This window comes from Erigeron canadensis, chromosome 6 (genome assembly GCF_010389155.1).
Source record: "Erigeron canadensis isolate Cc75 chromosome 6, C_canadensis_v1, whole genome shotgun sequence".
Classification (NCBI taxonomy): Eukaryota; Viridiplantae; Streptophyta; class Magnoliopsida; order Asterales; family Asteraceae; genus Erigeron; species Erigeron canadensis.
The window spans coordinates 33,709,603-33,721,793 of record NC_057766.1 but is presented as its reverse complement, the minus strand read 5'-3'; the positions used below and the strand labels follow the sequence as shown (position 1 = coordinate 33,721,793).

The 12,191-nt window shown below is 33.0% G+C and overlaps 1 protein-coding gene across 1 annotated transcript in view; it reads left to right on the top strand.

Annotated features, from left to right (window-relative positions):
• Positions 1–7,817: 7,817 nt before the first annotated feature.
• Positions 7,818–12,191, top strand: part of LOC122604754 (formin-like protein 18) — a 30,933-nt gene continuing 26,559 nt past the window's right edge. Inside the window, exons 1-3 of the mRNA XM_043777623.1 lie at positions 7,818–7,890; positions 8,867–9,567; positions 11,950–12,171. Coding sequence (XP_043633558.1) covers positions 7,818–7,890; positions 8,867–9,567; positions 11,950–12,171 — 996 coding nt within the window. The remainder of the gene's footprint in view (positions 7,891–8,866; positions 9,568–11,949; positions 12,172–12,191) is intronic.

Here is a 12,191-nt window from a genome sequence, read left to right as displayed (position 1 = left end):
CAATGTAGCTTTTCATTTTAAGAACATAAGTTGAGACGGGTTGAGAATCATCCATGTGACATGCATGAAGCGCTCGAACCGTTTCGAAGCGTTCAACCCTTGCCTTTTGTTGGAACATTTCCTTGAGCTGGGTAATCATGTCGTATGCCCCATGGTGCTCGAACTCCTTTTGGAGTTCGGGAGTCATACTCGCCAACATTATGCAACTAACTTGCACGGAGTCATCGACATATTTAACCCAATCATTGTAGGGATCAACATTTGTTTCTTCGGGCTCATCGGGAATAGGATCGTCTAGTATATAGGATTTCTTTTCGTGCTTGAGAACAATTCTCAAGTTACGAAACCAATCCACAAAGTTGTTTTGGTTAAGACGTTCTTTTTCAAGGATGGATCTTAGTGAAAAATTATGGACGTTTGGGTTGGGGTTGATTGGATTGTTAGCGGCCATCTACAAGATTAACAAAGTCTTTATTAGTATTTTCGATATCAAATATAAATTTTAATTGTTAATACCCTTTTATGTCTCATGGACAATTAATAATTAAAATCTAGAATCCAACGTTACATTTAAATGATGGTTAGGTGACCTTTATCCCATTATTTAAATTAACTAGGTAGTCAACGTTTGACAATTGTAACATTTTACAATTTCTAGTGGTATGGGATCGGTTTTAACATCTTATGTTAAGTCGGCATGTTTAATCCCATCAACGCCTTTGGTTACCATGCTTCGGTGACCCTAATCACATGGCTTCCAAATCAAGTTGTCTCACTTATACACACATGTAAATTTATCTATACAAATGGTTAGGTGACCTTTATCCCACAAGTATAATGAATTTACCTTAACTTATAAGTTCCCTCAAGGTAATTAGGTGACCTTTATCCTACAAAGAGTTCCCAAATAATTAAGTGTTGTATAAAGGATGGCGTTTTAACTTGTTTTTAAAGGGTCGTTTGAGTTTTTATATTCTAGTTAAAATTTTATATCATGATGAAAATTTTGAAATCCATATTTCAAAGTTCTTTTATAAAATCCATTTTTATAATTGTAACCATTCACTTTTAATAAAACTCATTTTATTTTACCAAGTTAATGTCAATTATAAAACCAATTTTTAAACTTCTATGTATGTCATCTAGTTTGTAGTTTTGAACATCCACATGACAATATTATCAAACAACCACACAAACATGACAAACATAATAATAAGTGCACAACATTAGCCAACTAATTTGACCACACTTGTTAGCCGAAACAAGTGTGTCAAAAGGTCTCAACCTTAGGGACAAAGTGACACAAAATTTGTGTCAATGAACTCCCACTTGATCTTGCATCCAAATGCTTCAAGTAATCTTTTGTGATGTGATTTCAATATCTTTCTTCACTCTTCCTTTTGGCCTCCAAAACAGCCCCTAAACTCTTTAAAGCCTTCTTGGAGATTACATTTATAAGGAAAAAATGCAACTAGTCTACTTATTACATTCCAAATGAAATAAATAAAATTACATAACCAAATGAATGAAGAAAATCCTATTTAACTATTACAACCATTGAATAATTAAATAAAATACAAACACATCCACACATCATAAACAATCACAAGGTCTTTTGGCTAAGTTGTGACACTATAATATACAAACAAAAAATCAACTTTTGATGCATACATCCATATAACCGGCTCTAGATGCCATTGTTGGGTCTTTTGGGTTTTATCAAAGTCATATTATCCTTATAACATGAAAAACGCAGCGGAAAAATGAACCTTTCATTATGTTATATATAGTTAAAACCAAATTTTAACTTATAAAAGAAAACCCCAAACAATAAGGATCCATGTATATGAATGTCATACAATCAAAATAATAACCATAGGGTGTTTAGAAGACTACCTTCTTCCAAGCTTATGAGAAGGTTGATATGAAGAAGATGATGTTCTTAAATAAGCCAAGTCTTCAAGATAGAAGTACCTCAAGCTTGCATACCCCAAGCCTCCAACAAACACCCAAATATGCTAGGATTTAGACTTGAAAAAACCCTTCCCTTTTTCCTTGTTTGTGCCGAAAATCAAGAGAGAAAAAGAGAGAGTTTTTGCACTTGAGAGTTGAGAGAACACTATAGCAAGTGCATGTATTATATGTGTGTTTCCAATGTAGCTAGTGGGTTATATAAAACAAGCAGATGCATGTGCATTTTGGGTGGGGGTGGTCGGCCTCAAGGTGAGACCACATGGGTCTCACCAACTCAAAATCCACTTGCATTTTCCTTTTATACAATATATATAAATGTATTATAACATGTTATATACCTTATGTAACATATTATGTATTATACATAACACACATAAGTGTTTATTTTGCCAAATAAACACATCCACATATTTCTCAAAATAAATTATCCATATAATTTACTTATATTTCTCAAGTGCATTTATTTAGAAACCCATTTTCTAAATGCTTCAAGTATTGATATTTATTTAAAGATCATATCATATAAATACATATCATAAGTGTTTGTCTAACTTGTTATTGGGTATGACCTGACTTGGATCATCACATACTAGCTACGTCAATTTAATATGTGTCTTGGGCATCCGAAATTCCAACACATGTACCGCTCACATGAGCATGTAAACGACTATTTTACCCCATATCTGCCCCTCCAATGCAATATCAAACAAATCCTAGATACTGCTTTTGAAATTGACCCACATACATTAATAAAAAGATTTTTTAATAAATAAAATATGTACCTGTTTCTATGTTCATCATAATCAAAAGGAATAACAACCATATTAACAATAACTAGTTAACAACCATCATCATCATCTCCATTTTTTCTTCTATGTTTATACATATTTGTATCTATATTTATATTTATACAAATCCCACTAAGAAATATTACGAGTAATAAATAAGAACAACCAGAATTATAGTGTACTTATTCTTCATTATAAACATCGAAATAAGAAACATCAAACCTTAGCTGGATCACTGATTTATTCTTTTCTCAAACCATCATCCAACATGAATATCATTTTCATATTCGCTTAACTGAATCAAAATCAACGGTTTACTATATCGATGGTTTCTAAACACACCTATGGAGAATACATTAAATTTCCAGATCTAATGTCCATTTTTTTGCCCCGCTTAACTAAATCTAAGAAACCATTTTTTCCTCTTTGAATAGCCTCCTTTGGCCGTCGTCAACCTCCGTCTTTGGGGTGTCCGCCGCCAAGGAAAGGGTTCCTTTGGCAGTGACTCAGAATGGGGTGGGTACATGGAGCGATGAAGTGTATTTTCCGATGAGATGGTTTTCCGATGAGGTTTTCAGGTGATGGTTTCGATCCGGTTGCGGGTCATCTATATCTACTTGTGTGTGTATCTACGGGTATGTATGTATATATACACATTTGTTTTGACTTTTCAACATATTAATATAGATGTTAAAGTTGTTGAACATTTTTAAGATGTTAAATATTTTGTATGCTTTTAGCTTTGGATATTCAATCGCTGATTCACTTCGTGGGTTTTAAAAGTGGTAATGTGATTGGATTCGTGGGTTTTAATGGTGTTAATGTGATTGGATTGCGTTTAGATTTTTAATGGTGATAATAAAACATGGAGTCAAATATAGATTAATAGATTATATATTTATTTACTTATGTATGTATAGTGACACGGATCTGGGATGAGAAGAAAAAAGAAGGTTGAAAATAGATTTAGACGAATATACCCCTTCTCGTGAGCGACACGTGACTCAACTTAACGATCCGTCCATCTTCGTTAGACATAGGTATGTCAATTGTGCGAAATTGCAAATCATGGGTATGTCTCGGGTAACTTTTTGCAAATAGGTATGAATTGTGTAATCTGGTGTATTCGCCCGGTACCATCCTTGTTGTTAGGTTTAGTTTTACTGGACTAGCTCCAGACTTGAAGATTGGAGCAATCCTGAAGATTTGTCCAGAAATTATGGAAGTCCATGAGCGTTTACTTGTACAAGAAATCAGGAGTCTTCCAGATTTGCTTACTGAACTTCACTCCAGTCCAGATCTACTCTACTGAAGAACATTCTCACTGAAGACAAAGTCTGAAGTCTGAAGAAGAAGACTGACATGTGGCGGAGCCCACTGGCAGACTTACCAGATCAACAACTGGAGTCCTTGTCAGTGTTCTAGACCTTACAAGTCTGAACACTGATTACGAGGAATTGACTTTATGCCTTTACACGCTTTTACCCGGATATCTCTTTTGTCCTTTGTAAAGGTTATACACGCGTGTAAAGGTGGTTGGCTAAAAGGTGACAAGTCACTATCAATGTGACTTTATCCTTATACTTTTAGTATTGCATTTAAAGAAAATACCTAAGTTCCTTAAATGCTCCCAACCACATTTGTACGGCAAAATAATCACTGTAGAGATTATTTTGCCTATAAATACCAAGTCATTTCCCTCTTACAAATTACTTTTGCAAATTGGTGAACTTGCCTAAATACTCTCAATCTAAACAGTTATACTTCACAACTTTAAGTATTTCGATCAAGGAGATTATTTAGCAAGTATAGATCACTTGTAATTCATAAGGTTGTTTAGATACTTACTTTGGTATTATCTAGGTTCCACAACAACCTTGTATTTTGTTTATACATCAATAAATAAAATACACATTGAAAATTACTTTCTTGTTCCATCTTTATTTAACTTGCTTATTTATTGCTTAAGTCTTGTATTTACTTATTTATATTCTTACATTTATATTTACGTAAATACTAGTCTTCATCTAGTGCATATTTGACTTGTTGTATTTTACATTCGTGGGTTAAACCATCGGTGAGGGACTTTACACTTGTAGTTTACCCTTAAAATTTCTACTTTTCTTCCTAGGTTAAATAACATAAAATTGCATTTTAGTAAATAATTATACATGGACTTAAATACTGCAAAAGTCCTTTGGATCATACTACAATGAGCTCGATGGTCTTTTTCTTTCCCCTTGTAACTAATCTGTCATATTATCTATTCATTTTCTTTCTGATAAATGCTACTTGTCCATTTAACCTGGGAAACAAAATTAAGTAATTAATAATTTATATTCCCTTATAAATGAAATTAACCCCCAATTTAAGTAATTAAGAATATGATATGTCTAATTTACCTTCCATCATAATACATCTCTATATCCCATCTACCCATTAAGACTAAATTACCCTTTACACGACACTCCTCACCGCCTTCCCCAACTTTCTATCCCTTCGCATCTTCGACGGCGGTTGCGGCCGGCCGTCATTTCGATCTCAACTCACGGCCCCCTATTATCACCATATGATATACTCAACAATGATCTCCATATGATATATTTTATCTCAACTCAAACTCTATTGAGGAGTGTACATGTAAGTTTCTATACAATATTTGGTTATTAATCACGCTGATTCATCATCAACAGATTTATAGGTTTCTTTTTTTTTTTTCACATTAGAGTTTCGTATCCTTTATTTCAAGTTTGAACATTCTCTTCATGACAACGTTTGATAAATTTTGAAAATATATTTAGACACACTGTCGTTACTAGGATTATTACAATAATGATGTTTATAAGATGCAATATATGGTGTTTTAAAACTTTAGTTATTTTTTCATTTGGTTGTCGGTAGCCGTCAATTACATGAAGTTTCAATGCAAACTAATGTTGCTTATCAAATTGTCTTTTTAGATTTAGCCGCAAAAATCTTATGCAAATGTTTGAATTCAAGTGTCCTTGGATCGGGGGAGTACGTATACCTTGTGTTAGGTCCAATTTTGACTATAAAACTGGAGCTCTCCAGCTGCATCTGGAGAGTATGAAGAATTGTCCAAAATATTAGAAGGCCAGTTGCATCGTACAGTTTAAGCAACTGATGACTTCCTCCAGTTGAGATCTGAAGACTTAAATCTGAAGACCTTCCAGTTGAAGTCGAAGACAACAAGTGGAAGAAAGGGAATGGCAATGGCAGTGAAGCCCAGTTGACATTTCACCAGATCAATCAACTGGAGATCCTCCAGTGTAAATGCCTTTACAAAGCTTTACACTGATTACAAGAAAGACCTTTTACACTACATCCTTTTAACCGGACAATAATCTTGTCTGTGGATAAAAGTGCAAAGATGTAGAGTGGTTGAATAAAGTAACCTTTTGTCTTACTTTATTTAGCACACACAAAGGATTATTTACTAATACTTTTGTGTGCTGTCAACCATATTTGTACTTCGAAGTTGAGATCCCAATGCTCATACTTCGACTATAAATAGAGGTCCTTGCCCAAGCATTTCAATAACTTTGCAAACACATACATTCTGCAATATTGGTGAACTTGTGCAATATTCTCTCAATCGCAAAAAGGAACATTTCACAACTTTAAGTGTTTCGATTGTTAGGAGAATTTCCAAGTATAGATCAATTGTATTTCATAGGTTGTTAGGATATTTACATCTTTGTATCATCTTGGTTCCGCAACAACCTTGTATTTTATTCAACAATCAATAAATAAAATACACTTGAAAAATACATATTGTCTCATCAATATAGATACTTGTCACTTAGATCTATTGCATTGTATTTACTTATTTACATTGTCACCTTAATAAGTAAGCCTCCAGATTACCTGGTACACAATCACTCTAAACTGGTCACGTCCAGATTAAGTGATTGTGTTGCAAAGTACACTCACCATTGACATAGAGGTGTCTTCAGCACCCATCTAGTAATAGTTGGGACTAACACCTTGCCAAAACTATCAAAGGCGATTAGTATGTGTTGGTTTCCAAAGAAAAAGTTGGACAAACAAATATGAATTTTTACATTATATATTTTTCTTTTACTTTAGTTGCCAATGTTATCCTTTTATCGATGACTCTTTGTATCTTGTTTTATTCTTGAGCAAGTATCTAATAATATTTAATGTCTGTGCAATGCCCGTGTATAATTCATGTTTACAGTATATAATTCATGTTTTCATATAGGGAATTTTTTTATTTATGAGTTAAATCTATACATAGGAATGTCTGATTATATTTGGTTTATCTAACGTGCAACAATAAGGCATTTAACCATCACTTACAGCCATAACGCGTGGGCACCCTTTTATTTGTTTTCGAGAATTTGTGTGATTTATAATTTTATAAGATCGAGACAGATATACATTATATATATAATCATCTAAAAAAGACTAAACTATAATTTATCGAAAATTATTAACTACCGAATCATAACGTCAAAGCATCAAATTAATTTTTTTAAACTTATATTTTTCATAATAAACAAACTCTCTAATGATAGATTGAAAACAAAGTTATTCATTGTTTTTCTGTTGAGTTTGTTTATTTATTTAGTGAAAATAGATGAATGTGAGATTTTTTAGATTTAAATTGGGTATATATAAGATATTATCATTGGGTAAATATGTTGTTTTATAACTTAAGGAGGAAAAATATGATAATCACTCAAAAGATAATAGACATGTTTTCCCAAAATTAAACTTGTTTTCCCAAATTTCTTATTAGAGATCGAAAAATATTTTCATACAAAACACAAACCCTTGGAGCAATGATATTTACACAAACACAAATTCAAAGCTCATACAAATCAATTGCCATTCTTAGATTCTTCATACAACCAAAACCTCATTCATTTCACGTGATATTCATCATAAAGATTATATATACACACACCTTTTTTACACACACAAACACATAAAACCACAAATGTTCTTCTATAAAGATTGGGGGATTTATCAAATTTCTATCTAGGGATCAAAATCTAGTGAATTCCAATGGCATTGTTACGCAAATTATTGCCCAAGAAGCCCCCTGATGGACTTGTTTGGGTCTTTGAAAGAATATACGGTACTTGATTATTCATCCCTTTGATGCATGGAGTAGTTTAGTATGATATTTTAAATTGTTTTTCTTTTATTATCAATTTAGTTCTCTGATCTACTCCTAAATCGTACCAAATATATCTAAAATTCACGAATGCTAGGGATTGATTCTCCCAAAGAGACTTGAGTCTCTACTAAGTACTAGATTAAATGAAATTTCTATTGGTTCTAAGCTATATTGTGATGGTACAATGTAATGGCACTCTAGGAAATGACATTCCTTAATTAGTTACGTGTCTAAGTGTAAAACATGGCAATTAACTATATTATACCACCAGTTTAAGTAAAACAACCGCCTTTGGATACTGAGGTCAAAGGTTTGATCCTCACTTCTTTCAAAATTGTCGGAGGTCCTCTATAAGCAGCTTCTCCACCTTTGGGTAGTGGCAAGACTACATCTCACATTCTCACCTCCCCAATACCTCGTAGAAGACGAGATTGGGTAACTATTGAATTGTTTTTACATTATCCATTCAATTAATTACTATAACTTTCCAATGTATACTTAGGTAATTAGAATATTGGGATGGAGGTATATGACTTGAATTGTATCTGGAATTTATAATTACTTAATTGGACAACCAGCTACAGTTCTGATCTTTTCTTTGCTACATTAAGTTTCCAATTAGATTTAATACATTAGCATCTCATGATGTATATGTCATATGCTCACATCTTAAGCCATCTAAACATAGATGCCTTTCGATAAAAATTGAACTTAATGGTAAACTAAATGATTTTGTTGACGAGTTACCTAGCTAAAGTTAAATAATTACTTGAATGGACTTTAAAAGATATAGTTACATAGGTGGACAATTCGCTACATGGCTTTTTTGGCATTTATCCTTAATTTATATTTTCCATGTGGACTAGAAAATAGCATTTTGTGTACAGTCTATGTACCAATTTAGTATATGATGATGCACATGTTTGGTGTATAGTCTTTGGGTGCTGTTTCACTGAAACCTCGCAACAAGAAGATTATAAAGTTTATGTGGGAAACATAATAAGTCAGTTTAAGGAAATTTATCCTGAATCTTCAATCATGATTCTTGATTTTCGGGAGGAAGAGAAAGAAAGCAGGATTGCCTCAATTTTGTCAGAATATGAGAATATAACTAAAATCGACTATCCACCGCAATATGAAGGTTGTCCACTGCCCTCAATGGAGGTGATTCACCATTTTCTAAAATCGACTGAAAACTGGCTCTCACTTGCACAAGAAAATTTTCTTATTATGCACTCCGAGCTTGGTGGTTGGCCTGTTTTGGCATTCATGGTTGCTGCTCTCTCGCTTTACAGAAATTTTTTTACTTTTCATAACAAGGCCTTGGAGATGGTGCATAAGCAGGCTCCTCAGGCTTTGCTATCTGAAATGTTACCGATGAATCCTGTACCTTCTCAGTTGAGGTATTTACAGTATGTCTTAAGGAGGAATGCTGATACAAAATGGCCCCCAACAGAGAAGGCACTCACTTTGGATTGTGTTATAATGAGAATGATTCCAGATTTTGATGGAAAAGGTGGTTGCTGCCCTATATTCAGGATCTATGGGCGTGATCCTTTGCTGCATGTTGATAAAAACCCCAAACTTTTATTCTCAACTCCAAGAAGACGTAAGAATATCCGATGCTACAATCAGGTAAGATGTCCTATCTTTTTCCCGTGTTACTTATTATGAAGTTTGGCTTCTTATGCTTAATGATTATGGGTCCAAGGCACTCTAAATCTGCTAACTTTAGCTGATATTTGTGATTTGTTGAATGCACGTACTACCTTTAGAAAAGGTCATGCAAAATCTACTTGCCTTGAACTAGTGCGTCGTGTAAATGTGGATGTAGCACATATAGTATTGCATGAGCTACTTTATTTTGAAGTTGTGGGTCGTATAGAATCACCTATATGCCATCTATAATCTTTGAAGCAACAATATTCTTCTTGGTTTTGGTTGTTGCACTCTAAGTTACGGCGAGGATTTTTAGGTAGTTGTTGATGATTATTAAGTAGTTCTTGTGTGTTGTTGAGGAAGTAAGTGAATTTAAAAGACGAAGGTTGAAAATCATTCTTGATCATCCTTTGGGAGCTTGAGTCGCGTTCTTTAGAGGCAATGCTATAGTATGAAAAATTTAAAGATAATAAGCTATAGATTTATCATACAAGTACTCTGTTTAGTGTCTATTGCTTATCTGTATGCTTCCATGTTGTAACTTATATTAACCTTTTTTTTCGAAAAGCAAAATTTCTATTATCATCTCACAAAGTACAAAGTGCAATGGTTATAATCTTCCATGAAGGATATAATGAAGGGTCCCCATGTCTCCACACACATACAGATTGTACTTGACCAAGTACACTTACAAAACAAACAAAAAGCATAATGAAGTGTATCTATTATCTAGATAAGCAATCCTTAGGCACTTGCAGCAACCTGGAGCCATCTGCCACAATTTCGGACCCATATGATTAGTACAAGTTAATGCTGGATAATTCAAATAGTGTACCATCCATTTGGCATTATGAAGTTTATGCCGTTTTCTACGCTTCAATTGTGTGTCAATACATATTACGTATGACACTTGTTGTAAATAGATGGCACTCTGTAGGTTTGGGCTATAACACTACTGTTAGGGAATTAGATGTATGCCTAGGGCTTAGTAGTAATGTCACATTAATTAGTATATTATATATATATATACACATATATTTGGTCTTAACATGAGTGCTCGTGCCCAGCTTATGGGTTAAAAAGATAAATTTCGTTGTTTTGATGGAACACAAAAAAAAGGTCCTGAAGTAATTATATAGACCTCTTTGTTTATAATCTATTCAAAACACATATTATTTTTTATATATATATGAAAAGCACAACTCTCTGTTATGATTGTTGAGCAACAATAGACACAATAAGATTGAGATTTTATAGTGTATCTCAATTGTATCTCAATTGACTTTACAGGTAACCATTAAGATCGATATCATCTATCAACATGTTCACCTTGAATATCTAGTGTATCTAATGAAAGTAAAAAAAACATGATTATGGTGTGATACATGATTTAAAAAGGAAATAACTACCAATTTAGATTCATCAAGCTAACCTGGTAGAGTATGTTCTTTGATGAATTGACTCGTCCATTGGAAAACTCTTATATAAATTGAAGATTGACTTAAATTTAGATATAAATAGTTATTGATAAATATGGCACGAAGCAAAGTAGAAATTTGCAGGTCTTAAATTGTAGTTACTAGGCTGCACCCAAAAGCAATTAATATGTCCCCTATTATATATATATGTATATATATATATATGTATATATATATGGTTTAGTTACATGGAGAGCCAGTATATTGTTACTCAAGATTTAGTTTTTGAATTATGATGGAAGCTTTAGGAAGGTGTATGATATTTTAATGGTCGTAGGGTCTTATGCGCTTTTTTAATAATTTATTTTAGGAACTCTTTTTGCTTACTTCTAGGGAATTAAACGAAACCATTATTACGTTTTCCTTTATAGCTTTGATCCATTGATAAGGAATTCATTTTGGTTCATTTCACAACAAGAAATGATATTCCCTCTTAAAAATCCTTTTCAATTCCTTATATAGTCAGATTTTTGTGGATGATTGTGCATGTGATCGAATTCTAATTATTAAAATGATATCTATACAATTGATCTGCTTACAAAAGTTAGTCTGGACAATCTAGGAATATCAATGTGTACCTGCATGTTTAGAAAAGTGTAATAATATATTTTTAATTGTAGCAGATCGTATGGGCAAATGGGGTATATGATTTTCAAGCAATGTATGTTTTGAAGGTTATACTTCATTTTCAGCATTGAGTAGGATTAAAGTTGAAATTCTAGCTCTCTATGCACCATCTTTTCTGAAATATATCATATATCTCTTGATGTATCTGGTTATTTTCTATCTTGTCTTGCTAAATAATTCAGCTTAGTGATATTTCCTCACCCTCACTTGTATATAACATGGTTGTCTTTCTGATGTGTGGCATGCACTGTAGGCAGAATGTGAACTTGTTAAAATTGATATTAAATGCAACATTCAAGGTGATGTTGTGTTGGAGTGTATTAGCTTACATGATGATATGGTGAAAGAAAATATCATGTATCGTGCGATGTTCAACACAGCTTTTATCAAATCAAACATCATGATGCTTAATCGAGATGAAATTGACATATACTGGGATGCTAAGGATCAATTTCATAAGGATTTCAAAGCTGAGGTATTTAACATACATCTAAC